Below are 18,326 nucleotides of genomic sequence, written 5' to 3'. Positions count from 1 at the left end.
AGTCTCACAATTGTTATTTTACTGCTGCTCTCACCTAGTCAACAGCCAGTGGAATCGCGTAAAAAATCCTCATAAATGCTATAACTTCAATTTCTCAAACATTTGACTATTTTACACCATTTTAAAGACAAAACTCTCGTTAATCTAACCACATTGTCCTCGTTTCCAAAAGGCTTTACAGTGAAAGCAAAACATTAGATTATGTCAGGAGAGTACCCTGCCAAAAATAATCACACAGCCATTTTCAAAGCAAGCATATATGTCACAAAACCACAGCTAAATGCAGCACTAACCTTTGATGATCTTCATCAGATGACACTCCTAGGACATTATGTTATACAATACATGCATGTTTTGTTCAATCAAGTTCATATTTATATCAAAAAACTGCTTTTTACATTAGCATGTGATGTTCAGAACTAGCATACCCCCCGCAAACTTCCGGTGAATTTAGAGTGCTTTCTATCCAAATCTACTAATTATATGCATATTCTCGTTTCTGGGCAAGAGTAGTAACCAGTTTAAATCGGGTACGTTTTTTTATCCGGCCGTGCAAATACTGTCCCCTAGCCCCAACAGGTTAATTACTTGTTACTTTTATTTCTTATTCTTATCCATATTTTTTTTAACTGCATTGTTGGTTAGAGGCTCGTAAGTAAGCATTTCACTTTAAGGTCTACACCTGTTGTATTCGGTGCATATAACTAATTTGATTTGATTAGCGCTCGTTAGCAACAACCGTCCGGGTTTAGGGACACCGATCCCATAGAGGTTAAGTTTCGCCATCAGCTGGAAGACTGTGTCCCATTTTCTCAGTGGAGGGATGGAGAGAGGAGGGACCTCACCGGGGATGGAGGGATCCTCCGTTCCCCTCAGACTGACCATCAGTCCAGTAAAACAACTAAACAATGTATTATGCTCACTCAGCTGTGCCTCACAAGTAATACAAAAAATTATTATATTTAAATTACATTTACGTCATTTAGCAGACGCTCTTATCCAGAGCAACTTACAAATTGGGGCATTCACCTTATGATATCCAGTGGATGATATCCAGTTTAATGGCACAGGCACGGAGCCCCGCCAACAGCGAGTTGCAGTAATCCAGACGGGAGATGTCAAGTGCCTGGATAAGAACCTGCGCCACTTCCTGTGTGAGGCAGGGTCGTACTCTGCGAATGTTGTAGACCATGAACCTACAGGATCGGGTCACCACCTTGATGTTAGCGGAGAACCACAGGGTGTTGTCCAGGGTCACGCCAAGGCTCTTAGCACTCTGGGAGGAGGACACAATGGAGTTGTCAACCGTGATGGCGAGATCATGGAACGGGCAGTCCTTCCCCGGGAGGAAGAGCAGCTCCGTCTTGCCGAGGTTCAGCTTGAGGTGGTGATCCGTCATCCACACTGATATGTCTGCAAGACATGCGGAGATGCGACTCGCCGCCTGGTTATCAGAAGGGGGAAAGGAGAAGATTAATTGTGTGTCGTCTGCGTAGCAATGATAGGAGAGACCATGTGAGGATATGACAGAGCCAAATGACTTGGTGTATAGCGAGAATAGGAGAGGGCCTAGAACTGAGCCCTGGGGGACACCAGTGGTGAGAGCACGTGGTGCGGAGACGGATTCTCGCCACGCCACCTGGTAGGAGCGACCTGTCAGGTAGGACGCAATCCAAGAGTGAGCCGTGCCAGAGATGCCCAACTCGGAGAGGGTGGAGAGGAGGATCAAGTATCAAAGGCAGCAGATGGGTCTAGAAGGATGAGAGCAGAGGAGAGAGAGTTAGCTTTAGCAGTGCGGAGAGCCTCCGTGACACAGAGAAGAGCAGTCTCAGTTGAATGACCAGTCTTGAAACCTGACTAATTTGGATCAAGAAGGTAATTCTGAGAGGGATAGCAAGAGAGCTGGCCAAGGACGGCACACTCAAGAGTTTTGGAGAGAAAAGAAAGAAGGGATACTGGTCTGTAGTTGTTGACATCGGAGGGATCGAGTGTAGGTTTTTTGAGAAGGGGTGCAACTCTCGCTCTCTTGAAGATGGAAGGGACGTAGCCAGCGGTCAAGGATGAGTTGATGAGCGAGGTGAGGTAAGGGAGAAGGTCTCCGGAAATGGTCTGGAGAAGAGAGGAGGGGATAGGGTCAAGCGGGCAGGTTGTTGGGCGGCCGGCCGTCACAAGTCGCAAGATTTCATCTGGAGAGAGAGGTGAGAAAGAGGTCAAAGCACAGGGTAGGGCAATGTGAGCAGGACCAGCGGTGTAGTTTGACTTAACAAACGAGGATCGGATGTCGTCAACCTTCTTTTCAAAATGGTTGACAAAGTCATCCGCAGAGAGGGAGGGGGGAGGAGGATTCAGGAAGGAGGAGAAGGTGGCAAAGAGCTTCCTAGGGTTAGAGGCAGATGCTTGGAGTTTAGAGTGGTAGAAAGCGGCTTTAGCAGCAGAAACAGAGGAAGAAAATGTGGAGAGGGGGGGAGTGAAAAGATGCCAGGTCCGCAGGGAGGCTAGTTTTCCTCCATTTCTGCTCGGCTGCCCGGAGCCCTGTTCTGTGAGCTCGCAATGAGTCGTCGAGCCACGGAGCAGGAGGGGAGGACCGAGCCGGCCTGGAGGATAGGGGACATAGAGAGTCAAAGGATGCAGAAAGGGAGGAGAGGAGGGTTGAGGAGGCAGAATCAGGAGATTGGTTGGAGAAGGATTGAGCAGAGGGAAGAGATTATCTATTAGAAGTGTGATCATATACTTAAAATAATTTTAAAATGGTCTGAGAAGAACAACATTGGCAGGGCAATTCAAACATAGCCAATAGGCAGTGATAATGTATTGGGCCTATTGCCTACTGCACAATCCTCATTGTTACAGAACTGTTTTTAATAGGTTAATGTTGCATAGGCTTATGTTTTTAATGAGGGAAATAAGTATTTCACCCCCTCTCAATCAGAAAGATTTCTGGCTCCCAGGTGTCTTTTATACAGGTAACGAGCTGAGATTAGGAGCACAGTCTTAAAGGGAGTGCTCCTAACTGCAGCTTGTTACCTGTAAAAAAGACACCTGTCCACAGAAGCAATCAATCAATCAGATTACAAACTCTCCACCATGGCCAAGACCAAAGAGCTCTCCAAGGATGTCAGGGACAAGATTGTAAACCTACACAAGGCTGGAATGGGCTACAAGACCATCGCCAAGCAGCTTGGTGAGAAGGTGACAACATTTGGTGTGATTATTCGCAAATGGAAGAAACACAAAAGAGCTGTCAATATCCCTCGGCCTGGGGCTCCATGCAAGATCTCACCTCGTGGAGTTGCAATGATCATGAGAACGGTGAGGAATCAGGCCAGAACTACACGGGAGGATCTTGTCAATGATCTCAAGGCAGCTGGGACCATAGTCACCAAGAAAACAATTGGTAACACACTACGTCGTGAAGGACTGAAATCCTGCAGCGCCCGCAAGGTCCCCCTGCTCAAGAATACATATACATGCCCGTCTGAAGTTTGCCAATGAACATCTGAATGACTCAGAGGACAACTGGTGAAAGTGTTGTGGTCAGATGAGACCAAAATGGAGCTCTTTGGCATCAACTCAACTCGCCGTGTTTGGAGGAGGAGGAATGCTGCCTATGACCCCAAGAACACCATCTCCACCGTCAAACATGGAGGTGGAAACATTATGCTTTGGGGGTGTTTTTCTGCTAAGGGGACAGGACAACTTCACCGCATCAAAGGAACGATGGACGGGGCCATGTACCGGCAAATCTTGGGTGAGAACCTCCTTCCCTCAGCCAGGGCATTGAAAATCGGTCGTGGATGGGTATTCCAGCATGACAATGACACAAAACACACGGACAAGGCAACAAAGGAGTGGCTCAAGAAGAAGCACATTAAGGTCCTGGAGTGGCCTAGGAGTGGGACAAAATCCCTCCTGAGATGTGTGCAAACCTGGTGGCCAACTACAAGAAACGTCTGACCTCTGTGATTGCCAACAGGGGTTTTGCCACCAAGTACTAAGTCATGTTTTGCAGAGGGGTCAAATACTTATTTCCCTCATTAAAATGCAAATCGTTTTATAACATTTTTGACATACGTTTTTCTGGAATTTTTTGTTGTTATTCTGTCTCTCACTGTTCAAATAAACCTACAATTAAAATTATAGACTGATCATTTCTTTGTAATTGGGCAAACGTACAAAATCAGCAGGGGATCAAATATTTTTTTCCCCCACTGTAACAGCCTACACTCTCCTGGGAAAGCTTTACACTAGATGTTGGAACATTGCTATGGGGACTTCCATTCAGCCACAAGAGCTTTAGTGAGGTCGGTCTCTGATGTTGGGTGATTAGGCCTGGCTCGGAGTCGGCGTTCCAATTACTCTCAAAAGTGTTTGATGGAGTTGAGGTCAGGGCTCTATGCAGGCCGGTCAAGTTCTTCCACACCGATCTTGAAAAAACAATTTCTGTATGGACCTCGCTTTGGACATTGTTATGCTGAAACAGGAAAGGACCTTCCCCAAATTGTTGCCACAAAGTTGGAAGCACAGAATCGTCTAGAATGTCATTGTATGCTGTAGCGTGAATATTTCCCTTCACTGGAACTAAGGGGCCTAGCCCGAACCATGAAAAACAGCCCCAGATCATTATTCCTCCTCCACCATACTTTACAGTTGGCACTATGCATTTGGGCAGGTAGTGTTCTCCTGGCATCCGCTAAACCCAGATTAGTCCGTAAATGGTGATCTTAGGCTCGTGTGCGGCTGGTTGGCCATGGAAACCCATTTCATGAAGCTCCCTACAAACAGCTATTGTGCTGACGTTGCTTCCAGAGGCAGTTTGGAACTCGGTAGTGAGTGTTGCAACCGAGGACAGACGATTTATATTCGCTACATGCTTTAGCACTCGGCGGTCCCGTTCTGTGAGCTTGTGTGCCTACCACTTTGTGGCTGAGTCGGTGTTGCTCCTACAGTCGTGGCCAAAAGTTTTGAGAATGACACAAATATTAATTTTCACTAAGTTTGCTGCTTCAGTGTCTTTAGATATTCTTGTCAGATGTTACTATGGAATACTGAAGTATAATTACAAGCATTTCATAAGTGTCAAATGCTTTTATTGACAATTACATGAAGTTGATGCAAAGAGTCAATATTTGCAGTGTTGACCCTTCTTTTTCAAGACCTCTGCAATCCGCCCTGGCATGCTGTCAATTAACTTCTGGGCCACATCCTGACTGATGGCAGCCCATTCTTGCATAATCAATGCTTGGAGTTTGTCAGAATTTGTGGGTTTTTGTTTGTCCACCCGCCTCTTGAGGATTGACCACAAGTTCTCATTGGGATTAAAGTCTGGGGAGTTTCCTGGCCATGGACCCAAAATATCGATGTTTTGTTCACCGAGCCACTTAGTTATCACTTTTGCCTTATGGCAAGATGCTCCATCATGCTGGAAAAGGCATTGTTCGTCACCAAACTGTTCCTGGATGGTTGGGAGAAGTTGCTCTCGGAGGATGTGTTGGTACCATTTTTGATTCATGTCTGTGTTCTTAGGCAAAATTGAGTGAGCCCACTCCCTTGGCTGAGAAGCAACCCCACACATGAATGGTCTCAGGATGCTTTGCTGTTAGCATGACACAGGACTGATGCTAGCGTTCACCTTGTCTTCTCTGGACAAGCTTTTTTCCGGATGCCCCAAACAATTGGAAAGGGGATTCATCAGAGAAAATGACTTTACCCCAGTCCTCAGCAGTCCAATCCCTGTACCTTTTGCAGAATATCAGTCTGTCCCTGATGTTTTTCCTGGAGAGAAGTGGCTTCTTTGCTGCCCTTCTTGACACCAGGCCATCCTCCAAAAGTCTTTGCCTCACTGTGCTTGCAGATGCACTCACACCTGCCTGCTGCCATTCCTGAGCAAGCTCTGTACTGGTGGTGCCCTGATCCCGCAGTTGAATCAACTTTAGGAGACGGTCCTGGCGCTTGCTGGACTTTCTTGGGCGCCCTGAAGCCTTCTTCACAACAATTGAACCGCTCTCCTTGAAGTTCTTGATGATCCGATAAATGGTTGATTTAGGTGCAATCTTACTGGCAGCAATATCCTTGCCTGTGAAGCCCTTTTTGTGCAAAGCAATGATGGCGGCACGTGTTTCCTTGCAGGTAACCATGGTTGGCAGAGGAAGAACAATGATTCCAAGCACCACCCTCCTTTTGAAGCTTCCAGTCTGTTATTTGAACTCAATCAGCATGACAGAGTGATCTCCAGCCTTGTCCTTGTCAACATTCACACCTGTGTTAACGAGAGAATCACTGACATGATGTCAGCTGGTCCTTTTGTGGCAGGGCTGAAATGCAGTGGAAATGTTTTTGGGGGATTCAGATCATTTGCATGGCAAAGAGGGACTTTGCAATTAATTGCAATTCCTCTGATCACTCTTCATAACATTCTGGAGTATATGCAAATTGACATCATACAAACTGAGGCAGCAGACTCTTTGAAAACTCATATTTGTGTCATTCTCAAAACTTTTGGCCATGACTGTAGACGTTTCCATTTCATAATAACAGCACTTACAGTTGACCGGGACAGCTCTAGCAGGGCAGAAATTTGATGAACTGACTTGTTGGAAAGGTGGCATCCTATGACGGTGCCACATTGAAAGTCACTGAGCTCTTCAGTCAGGCCATTCTACTGGCAATGTTTGTCTATGGAGATTGCATGGTGGTTTGCTCAATTTTATACATCTGTCAGCAACGGGTGTGGCTGAAATAGCCAAATCCACTTATATGAATGCGTGTCCCCATACTTTTTCATATGCAGTGTAGCTTTTGTGAAAATTGACTTTTCGTAGCAGGTTTAGGAGAACTTATGCAGCAGGTTATGATAATTAACATAGCAGGTTAGGATAATTAGGTTAAGGTTAGGAAAAGGGTAAGGATTAGATAAAATGCACAAAAAAACAACAACTTTAAAATAAAATAACTTTTGATGTAAATTTGGCAAAAGCTGTATCCCTTCTAGACATGACCATAGAAGAGAGGCGGGGAGAGGCGAGATCAGGTGGGACCATAGAAGACAGGCGGGGAGAGGCGAGATCAGGTGGGACCATTCTAGCCAATGAGAGGGCACATACGTGTGTACAGGGCATAAAGATAGATAGAAGACTAATCTTTGTATCTGTGCCATTATAGCATCTGTGACAGCATGGGTAGCACCATTGAGGCAATCTCCATTTTAATGTGAATTTCTTCTTTTTCATTGGCTGACTGCTCCCAACTCATAGGAATCCCCACGCAGTTGACGACTTTAAAATGGTGGAAGCCCTCAATGGCAAACTCCATGTTAAAACGAGTTATAACCATGTTGAGTCCTCTATCTCTGTGACAACAGGCACAACTCAGATATTTATTTAAAAAAATATATTTAACCTTTATTTAAGATATAAAGTAGTTTTTTTCAAAGTTGCGGAAATACCATGTGTGTCCGCTAATAACAGAGCATTAGTAACAACCTTAAACATTATGACACTTCTATTCGATCAAATAAGCCGCACGCAGCAAATTAGCAATTCAATATTTTTGTTGACCAAATTCGACACTATCATTGATCTCCATAAAAATGTCCTCACTTGTTGGGCTTATTTTCGTGGCCATATTTTAGGCGGGATAAAACCTTTCCCTTTGCCTATTCCTCTCTGAGGTTGCTCATTACTGGACCTGTCAGCCATTACTTTTACCAGCCCATGGTGCCTACCACTGTTCCATACTGCATTGTGAAACGTTTGCTCTTGGATCGCCTTATCTTCGCCCCTGCATTCTTGCTGGTTTTCTTTTTTTGTTATGAACATCCAAGAGGTTAGTCACCTGCTCCACTATCAACTCTCCTGCACTATACACCTGACTAACTCTCATGGCTTAGATATAACATGGGGTCATAGTGCAATGTAACAGTCCCATATCAAACTTGGTATTACTCTGTGTAGTTCAAACTTTATGCAGGGACTGCTTATTAGTTTTCAGTTTATGTTGGTCCTAGTGAAATTATGCAGTACTACTCAGACAGTTAATTTCCATTAGTGGTTCATTAATTACATTCTAATCCAGACTATTGCCATGCCTGTACATTCATTTTCATCCATTCTAATGCTATTTTAGGGTAAGAGGTGGGCAGACTTCCAGAGCAAAGTGAATAGTAGTTATTGGCCTGCCTTGAAGATGAACTGGAAAGTGTGGACCCCCTTCCAGTTCATCAACATCAACTATGTGGCTGTAGAGGTGAGCAGTTCTCACTGGCTTTTCTTTTATGCATTCATCTGGAATGTAGTTGTGCTCTGTTACCAATCTGTGTTGTGTTTTCAGTTTCGAGTGCTGTTCGCCAACATGGTGGCCTTATTTTGGTATGCTTACCTTGCGTCTGTGAGGAAGTGAGACTCCCAAGATGTTCTCCCTGATTACTGAATGTAGAGGGCACAGGGTGTGCCTCTGAAGCTGCAGAATGTTACAAGGACAGGTCTGTGAATGCCAGTGCAGCAAGCTGGTACAACCAGGCAAATTAACTGGGGTGATGTGTAGGACTTCAGTCACACAATACACAAGGTACTGCACTACTACACTAATGTCTTAGGTCTCTCTTTATGTAGTGTTGTGGTGTCTCTTTTGTCGTGATGTGTGTTTTGTCCTATATTTTTTTATTTCTTTTTTATTTTGAATCCCCTGTCCCCGCAGGCCTCCTTTTGCCTTCTGGTAGGCCGTCATTGTAAATAAGAATTTGTTCTTAACTGACTTGCCTAGTTAAATAAAGGCAAAATGGAAAAAATACTAATAAATGAAATCCTAATACATCCAATGTGTTGCTCACATGCAAAATAACTTATAACTGAAATGTTAAATCTTAATTGTTACTTCTTGAATAAATTGAAATACTTGAGTATTCTCCTTTGGGCCAAGGTGTATGTTGGTTTGAACAATAGTAAATATATGTCATATATTCTTGTTTGATAAATTATACAATTATTATTATTTTTTTTTAAGATGAAGCAAAGCAAATGTGCTGTAGGAAATAAATAACAGTAACTGTTTCAATCTTGAAGGCAACTCATTTAACACCATATGAAAATGCAATGTTAAGATTGTCATCAAAACACAACGTATTGTGTATATTGCTGACAAGGTCGACCTGTAGTTTTCTTATGTGGACTGCATTGTTTTAGTTTGAGTCTCAACTAAACTGTAAATGTTACTGCTGTCTTTGTCTCTATCAGGTCAAATAAGGGAGCAACAGCACATCGGACTGAAACTGGCAAATAATTTTACATGCTGATGTACAGTATTTGTTTTAACCCTATTTTCTAAATGAAAACAAGAACCAGTCCAGTATCCAGTGTCTGTCATGTTGCTTTATCTTTTTTTATGAGTTGGAGCAATAACAATGATAGCAGACTGCTTGAGTTTTATACTTGTTTATTACTTGATTACAATCTAATTTACATTATTTTAACATACAGTAAGCCTATATCAGCAATGCTTAATTTAAAATTTACAATTGAATAAAAATGTTATACAACAATGATCATTTCTGGACTAGCTTTTTCTCTATAGACATGGAATGATTATTAAAAAAACTGGTGGTTTCAGGTCGATACTGGGTGTCTTCAGCCTCCCCTTAGACGGAGCGTCAGGTGAATAGTGCTTAGATTTCTGACACCATAGTCTTCCAGTTTCTTGTCGTCATCGAGCTGCTTGCCCTGGTGAATCAGCCTCTGTTGGTTGGCTGGGACTCCCTCCTTGTTTTCGACCTTGGCTTTGAACTGGGTTACAGTCTCACCTGACACCAGCTCATATGTGTGAGTCTGGCCCTTGTCGTTTTTCAGGAACACCTGGATATGAGTGGGTTCTGTAATCAGCAACATCAGTTTGGATCCTGAATGCAGGCCATAGTCACTCAAAGTTTTTGAATCATCGCTGAGACTGATGTTGTTCCCATTGACACCTGACAGCCTCTGCCTTTCCATGGCCACTCCAAAGTGTTGCTTGATCAGACTCTTGAGGGACCCCAGAGTGGTGTGTGGCTGAACCATCAGGGGACGTGACTCCCCATTCAAAAGTGTTATAGTGAGTTCCATGACAGATATCTGAAAGAGGATTTAATGTATTATTTATTTGGCCTTACAATAGCATAGCTCATTTGAATGAATTAGTCTAGTAACACTTCACTTAAAGCCTGCGGTTATAATGCATTATAAAATCATGTATGGTCCTTTTATAATGTCTTATAATAAGGGTTACAATATGTCATGTCTCATCTCTATCAACATTTCAGCTGACTCATTGCTGGTATTTAGTTAGATTCATTAAGAAATGATTGAAAGACATAAGGGAGTCATTATAACTTGTATATTTACCTACAGGCTTTCATTAAGCTTTACCATGTATTCGGACGATTGTAATACCTGACATAATATAACATAATTTACTTGATACGCTATTAAGCTTTTTTTTATCCAGCACATTTCTGTATGGCAGGCCTATTTTAGCCTTGTGATGTAAAAAAAAAAGATTTACCTTTTCAGTAGATATGCGTATTATTGTGAAGTCTTGCAAGTTGAAAGATGATGACAGCTCTGTGACCGTCTGCAGCTGAGCAGTGTATATAACAGCTGATAAACCCCGCCCCTCAAATTAAGGTTCGTTTTCCCCTCTGCCTCCTTGCCCCTTTCGGTTTCTATTCTCAGTTAATAATAATGATGTAGGCAACTGTTGTTGGCAGAAAGCTGAGAGCAATAAATTATTTGTATGTTATTGTTCAGTTAAGACTTAATAGAATACTAGCCTACTACTAACCCCATGAAATACAGTAGCCCAATGACAACTTGGTGCAAATGCTTCTACATATTACACAAAAATTCAAAGATCATTCCATATCAGTCTAGATCATTCCCAATCAATCACACACACACACACATATATGTCCGTGTTGTAACTTTGACTACGGATATTCCAGATATTACTGGAATAATTAATTGATCTAAATTATTGTAATTAATTTGCTTATCCTATCCAAATTAATCAAACGTGGGGAACCATTAAGGTTTTATATAGAGATTTCTTTAATTCACACTATCGTAGTTATCATTAACCATTGTACCAATCCTATATCAACAATAGTCTTGATTAACAGCCAGTTACTATGTTCTCATTCTGAATGTCGTCGAGCTCAAAAATTCAAGGACCCAATCACTTGCAAATGAACTCAAGGCCACAGATAATTTATTTTTACGGTTTTATTTACAAGACTAAATAAGTTGGAAAAGTAGGTAGTTAACAGAGTAAAGCAGTGTATGGGCTAACGGAATACAACACAGTTGTTGAGGTTTGAATCTCCACTCTACATGAATTTACGTACTTGAACTCAGCAAATACAACAAACAGTACATACATTCACCAGACTTTTGAGGACAAGATGGTCTTATCAACTGAAGGAAAATATAAGAGGGTCCACCAAAACTGCACCACCGTGAAATTATAGATGTATCCACCCTGTCACGTTTGCTCCCGCTCTTCCCTTCCCCTGGCGCCAGGTTGCCCTGCATCACGCACTCCTGCCATCCATCACGCACTCCTGCCATCCCTCGTCACGCGCATCAGCGTTTTTGTACACACCTGGACTCACGTATCACCTGTTTATTTCCTCCCCTATATTTGTCACTTCCCCAGCTCTGTACCACGCTACTGCATTGTATTGTTTTTAGTATTTGTTTGCTGAAGCTGTTCCTGTCTCGTTCCATGTCCGTCTTCATTAAATGTTTTACTTCCCGTACCTGCTTCGTTTCTCCAGCGTCATCGCATGTGACACACCCGGAGTTGCCAGTGCCTAGGCTTTCAGATCGCATCCGAATGTGGCCAATGCAGCAACAATTTTAATCATGATTTGTAATTAAGACTAACAGTCTTACAATAATCATTTACTGCGTGGGTAAAATCACCGGGGAAGCAAAGCCAGGGGGGAAGCCATATTACAACATATATAGTGATGTGATAATTGCATTGTTTGCTCTGTAACCTGTTAGTTCATATGCTTTGATACCGTGATATATAGAGTTGAAGTCTGAAGTTTACATACACTTTTAAGTTGGAGTCATTAAAACTAGTTTTTCAACCACTCCACAAACTTCTTGTTAACAAACTATAGTTTTGGCAAGTCGGTTAGGACATCTACTTTGTGCATGACACAAGTACTTTTTCCAACAATTGTTTACAGACAGATTACTTCACTAATAATTCACTGTATCACAATTCCAGTGGGTCAGAAGTTTACATACCCTAAGTTGACTGTGTCTTTAAACAGCTTGGAAAATTCCAGAAAATGATGTCATGGCTTTAGAAGCTTCTGATAGGCTAATTGACATAATTTGAGTCAATTGGAGGTGTACCTGTGGATGTACAGTGGGGGGGAAAAGTATTTGATCCCCTGCTGATTTTGTACGTTTGCCCAATTACAAAGAAATGATCAGTCTATAATTGTAATGGAAGGTTTATATGAACAGTGAGAGACAGAATAACAACAAAAAAATCCAGAAAAACGCATGTCAAAAATGTTATAAAATGATTTGCATTTTAATGAGGGAAATAAGTATTTGACCCCTCTGCAAAACATGACTTAGTATTTGGTGGCAAAACCCTTGTTGGCAATCACAGAGGTCAGACGTTTCTTGTAGTTTACCACCAGGTTTGCACACATCTCAGGAGGGATTTTGTCCCACTCCTCTTTGCAGATCTTCTCCAAGTCATTAAGATTTCGAGGCTGACGTTTGGCAACTTGAACCTTCAGCTCCCTCCACAGATTTTCTATGGAATTAAGGTCTGGAGACTGGCTAGGCCACTCCAGGACCTTAATGTGCTTCTTCTTGAGCCACTCCTTTGTTGCCTTGGCATGCTGGAATGCCCATCCACGACCCATTTTCAATGCACTGGCTGAGGGAAGGAGGTTCTCACCCAAGATTTGACGGTACATGGCCCCGTCAAATGATGCGGTGAAGTTGTCCTGTCCCCTTAGCAGAAAAACACCCCCAAAGCATAATGTTTCCACCTCCATGTTTGACGGTGGAGATGGTGTTCTTGGGGTCATAGGCAGCATTCCTCCTCCTCCAAACACGGCGAGTTGAGTTGATGCCAAAGAGCTCCATTTTGGTCTCATCTGACCACAACACTTTCACCAGTTGTCCTCTGAATCATTCAGATGTTCATTGGCAAACTTCAGACGGGCATGTATATGAATTCTTGAGCAGGGGGACCTTGCGGGCGCTGCAGGATTTCAGTCGTTCACGGCGTAGTGTGTTACCAATTGTTTTCTTGGTGACTATGGTCCCAGCTTCCTTGAGATCATTGACAAGATCCTCCCGTGTAGTTCTGGCCTGATTCCTCACCGTTCTCATGATCATTGCAACTTCACGAGGTGAGATCTTGCATGGAGCCCCAGGCCGAGGGAGATTGACAGTTCTTTTGTGTTTCTTCCATTTGCGAATAATCGCACGAAGTGTTGTCACCTTCTCACCAAGCTGCTTGGCGATGGTCTTGTAGCCCATTCCAGCCTTGTGTAGGTCTACAATCTTGTCCCTGACATCCTTGGAGAGCTCTTTGGTCTTGGCCATAGTGGAGAGTTTGGAATCTGATTGATTGATTGCTTCTGTGGACAGGTGTCTTTTATACAGGTAACAAACTGAGATTAGGAGCACTCCCTTTAAGAGTGTGCTCCTAATCTCAGCTCATTACCTGTATAAAAGACACCTGGGAGCCAGAAATCTTTCTGATTGAGAGGGGGTCAAATACTTATTTCCTTCATTAAAATGCAAATCAATTTATAACACTTTTCACATGCGTTTTTCTGGATATTTTTGTTGTTATTCTGTCTCTCACTGTTCAAATAAACCTACCATTAAAATTATAGACTGATCATTTCTTTGTCAGTGGGCAAACGTTCAAAATCAGCAGGAGATCAAATACTTTCTTCCCCCACTGTATTTCAAGGCCTGTCTTCAAACTCAGTTCCTCTTTGCTTGACATCATGGGAAAATCAAAAAAGTCCACCGGGCCCTCTGGCCCCACTCTGGCCGATCCGGCGCGGGCCACTCTGGCCGATCCGGCACGGCGGGCCACTCTGGCCGATCCGGACAGACGGGCCACTCTGGCAGATCCGGACAGACGGGCCACTCTGGCAGATCCGGACAGACGGGCCACTCTGGCAGATCCGGACAGACGGGCCACTCTGGCAGATCCGGACAGACGGGCCACTCTGGCAGCTCCGGACAGACGGGCCACTCTGGCAGCTCCGGACAGACGGGCCACTCTGGCAGCTCCTGACTAGCGGGCGGCTCTGGCAGCTCCTGACTGGCGGGCGGCTCTGGCAGCTCCTGACTGGCGGGCGGCTCTGGCAGCTCCTGACTGGCGGGCGGCTCTGGCAGCTCCTGACTGGCGGGCGGCTCTGGCAGCTCCTGACTGGCGGGCGGCTCTGGCAGCTCCTGACTGGCGGGCGGCTCTGGCAGCTCCTGACTGGCGGGCGGCTCTGGCAGCTCCTGACTGGGGGCGGCTCTGGCGGCACCAGACTGGCGAGACCCACTGGTGGCCTGGTCCTAGGAGGAGGCACAGGACTGACCAGGATGGGGAGACCCACTGGAGGCCTGGTCCGTGGAGCAGGCACAGGACTGACCAGGATGGGGAGACATGCAGGATGCCTGGTTCTGGGCGCAGGCACAGGATTGACCAGGATGGGGAGACATGCAGGAGGCCTGGTTCTGGGCGCAGGCACAGGATAGACCGGGTCCTGAAGACGCACTGGAGGTCTAGAGTGCATGGCCTGCACAACCCGTCCTGGCTCGATGCCCAATCTCCCCCGGCAGATGTTAGGATGTTAGGATGTTAACGCACCGGGCTCGCCACGCGTACTGGGGACACCGTGCGCTTTACCGCATAACACGGTGTCTGACCAGTACTGCGCTGCCTCCTGTAAGCACGGGGAGCTGGCTCAGGTCTCCAACCTGACTCTGCCGCACTCCCCGTGTGCCCCCCCAAAAAAATGTTTTTGGGGCTGCCTCTCGGGCTTCCTTCCCAGCCGTGTTCCCTCATACCGTTGCCGTTGGTCCTTCCTTCCTGCTGCCTCCACTCTTCTGAGTGCCTCTACCTGTTCCCATGGTAGGCGATCCCTTCCGACCAGGATCTCTTCCCAAGTGTAGGATCCCTTGCCGTCCAGGATGTCCTCCCATGTCCAGTCCTTTCTCTCCTTGGTCCAGGATCCTTGCTCCTCCTGCCGCTGCTCCTTCTTCCGCTGCTTGATCCTTGTTTGGTGGGTAATTCTGTAACGGTTGTCGTACTGGAGAGAAGACCAAGGTGCAGCGGAGTTAGTGTTCATCATATTTAATTAAGCAAGATCACTATACAAAAACAAAACAAGAAACTGACAGCCAAACAGTCCTGTCAGGTGAAACACAATGACAGAATCAATTACCCACAAAACCCCAACGGAAAAACATGCACTTATGTGTGACTCCCAATCAACCACAACGAACTTCAGCTGTGCCTGATTGGGAGCCACACACGGCCCAAAACAAAGAAATACAAAAACGTAGAAAAATAACATAGAACGCCCACCCAATGTAACACCCTGGCCTAACCAAAATAAAGAACAAAAAAACCCTCTCTATGGCCAGGGCGTTACAGCTACACACAGAGACGGAGCGGCACTGTTCACCTTTCACCTCTGATGTCCTGTTAGTAAAATACAAAGACATTTTACACTGAACAAAAATATAAAGTGTTGGTCCCATGTTTCATGAGCTGAAATAGAAGATCCCAGAAATGTTCCATATGCACAAAAAACTAATTTCTCTCAAATTTGGTACACAAATGTATTTACATCCCTGTTAGTGAGCATTTCTCATTTGCTGAGATAATCCATCCACATGACAGTTGTGGCACATCAAGAAGCTGATTAAACAGCAGTATCATTACACAGGTGCACCTTGTGCCGGGGACAATAAAAGGCCACTCTAAAGTGTGCTGTTTTGTCACACAACACAATTTCACAGATGTCTCAAGATTTGAAGGAGCCTGCAATTGGCATGCTGACTGCAAGAATGTCCATCAGAGCTAATGCCAGAGAATTGAATGTTCTGAAACACAGCTGAAAATGTCCCAGTTCTTCCATGGCCTGCATACTCACCAGACGTGTCACCCATTGATTTGGGATGCTCTGGATCGACGTGTACGACAGCGTGTTCCAGTTCCTGCCAATATCCAGAAACTTTTCACAGCCATTGAAGAGGAGTGAGACAACATTCCACAACCCACAATCAACAGCCTGATAAACTGTATGCAAAGGAGATGTGTCACGCTGCATGAGGCAAATGGTGGTCACACCAGATACTGACTGGTTTTCTGATCCACACCTCTACCCTTTTTTAAATGTATCTGTGACCAACAGATGCATATCTGTATTCCCAGTCTTGTGAAATCCATAGATTAGGGCCTAATTTATTTATTTCAATTGACTGATTTCCGTATATGAACAGTAACTCAGTAAAATCTCTGAAATTGTTGCATGTTGTGTTTATATTTTTGTTCAGTATTCATTACTGATGTGCCTTGAGGCAGAATTCTTGGTCATTGTAATTTCTGTCTTGAGTAATGAGAGGAGACTCACAGGGCACAAACTGGTTAAATCACCATTGTTTCATCGAAATGTGTAAATGTATTGTGACGTGGAATTTTCATGGAAAATACATGGAATTTGAAAAAAGTCATCAAACTGTTGGTTTGAGGGTAAAATTTCCACCACAGGATTATGTCATCATGGTAACCAATTTTCCACTAGATAAAATATATTGAATTTGTACCTTTTGAAACAATGTCAGATCTTCAACGTTATACTGACTATCAGGGAAAAAAACTATAGGCTGAGCAGCACCTCCTACTGGTGAGTTAATCTATCTACAGCTCTCCATTTGGTCTCCCATGCAGGGTTTTAACAAGCCCTGCTTGGCTTTGATATTTGTTACCGACTACTACCAGTGTGCTATTGTGAGGATGATTATTGAAAGATATCTTAATTGATTAACTTATATTTATTCAGGGTAGCCTTTATAACTAAATAGATTCACTGTTACTATCGAAGTCATTCCAAAGTGTAGGTTTAACAGAGCAAATTAAATATAACTATACTTTATAAGTCATATATCATCAATGAGACTATTTGGGCCTACAGGGGTTTCTATAGTGCCTATAGAAAGTCTACTCCCCTTTCCTCTTTTTTCACATTTTGTTGCTTTACAAGGTGAGTTTGAAATAGATTGAATTGCATTTTTTGTCATTGATCAGACAATTCACATTTTTGTAAACTAATAAATATGCTGTCATGGAAAGTAATTTACAGTTTTTATGCCTTTAGTTTTCCATGTGGACCAATTTATCGGATAATTCTGAAAAGCTATCCAAGGATTGTGTTTTTAGTGAATGATATTGTTTTTTAAAATGTTTGTATAACCCTTATTTTACCAGGTAAGTTGACTGAGAACACATTCTCATTTAGAGCAACAACCTGGGGTATAGTTACGGGAAAGGAGGGGGATGAATGAGCCAATTGGAAGCTGGGGATGATTAGTTGGCCATGATGGTATGAGGGGCAGATGGTGAATTTTGCCAGGATACCAGGGTTAATACCCCTGCTTTTACGATAAGTGCCATGGGATCTTTAGTGACCACAGAGAATCAGGACACCCGTTTATCATCCGGTCAATGTCTCCAATCACTGCCCTGTGGCATTGGGATATTTTTTAGACTAGAGGAAAGAGTGCCTCCTACTGATCCTCCAATACCACTTCCAGCAGCATCTAGTCTCCTATCCAGGGACTGACAAGGACCAACCCTGCTAATCTTCAGAGGTAAGCTAGCAGTGGGATGCAGTGGGGTAGAATGCATTTCATTTTCTTCCATGCTGCTATAGTGTTCTTAACTATGAAGTTGTTAATGTTTTTAACTTTATCCTTTCACAATAGACACATGAAAAGATTCTGGGGGTGAGCATGCGGATCTTCAAAATGTACCCATTGTTGCTCTTTAGTACATTTAACTATATGTCGCAAGTAAAAGGCTTGGGTGGCGAGTTTATACAATCGGAAGGTTAAAACCCTCAGACTTAGGAAGATGTAAAGCATTCCTTTTTGTTCTATGAGTTTTATTTGCCCATATAAAGTCTGTTATACTAGTATACTTTCTTAAAGAATGTCTTCGGTGGAGTAATTGCTATTACTGAGAATAAGTATACAGCTTTCGGAGCCATGCCATTCTGAAGAGGTTTATTCTACCAGTTAGAT

At 43.7% G+C, this 18,326-nt stretch overlaps 1 protein-coding gene and 1 pseudogene across 1 annotated transcript; one reads left to right on the top strand and one right to left on the bottom strand.

Moving 5' to 3' along the window:
- The first annotated feature begins 7,583 nt into the window (after positions 1–7,583).
- On the top strand, positions 7,584–9,357 carry LOC106580300 (peroxisomal membrane protein 2-like; annotated as a pseudogene).
- A 52-nt stretch (positions 9,358–9,409) lies between these two features.
- On the bottom strand, positions 9,410–10,679 carry LOC106580299 (polyubiquitin). The gene is made up of 2 exons (XM_014161156.2): positions 10,528–10,679; positions 9,410–10,097 (listed from the first exon to the last, which is right to left on the bottom strand). Exon 2 carries the CDS (start codon positions 10,086–10,088, stop codon positions 9,618–9,620), a length of 471 nt encoding a protein of 156 aa, XP_014016631.2. The 5' UTR covers positions 10,089–10,097; positions 10,528–10,679; the 3' UTR covers positions 9,410–9,617.
- Between the last annotated feature and the right edge of the window lie 7,647 nt (positions 10,680–18,326).

The sequence above is a fragment of the Salmo salar genome, chromosome ssa20, assembly GCF_905237065.1.
Source record: "Salmo salar chromosome ssa20, Ssal_v3.1, whole genome shotgun sequence".
Taxonomy (NCBI): domain Eukaryota; kingdom Metazoa; phylum Chordata; class Actinopteri; order Salmoniformes; family Salmonidae; genus Salmo; species Salmo salar.
This window is presented reverse-complemented; position numbering and strand designations above follow the sequence as displayed.

What these genes read in the sequence shown, in the direction of transcription:
- LOC106580299 (XM_014161156.2), bottom strand. Translation starts at nt 10,088, where the DNA reads ATGGAACTCACTATAACACTTTTGAATGGGGAGTCACGTCCCCTGATG.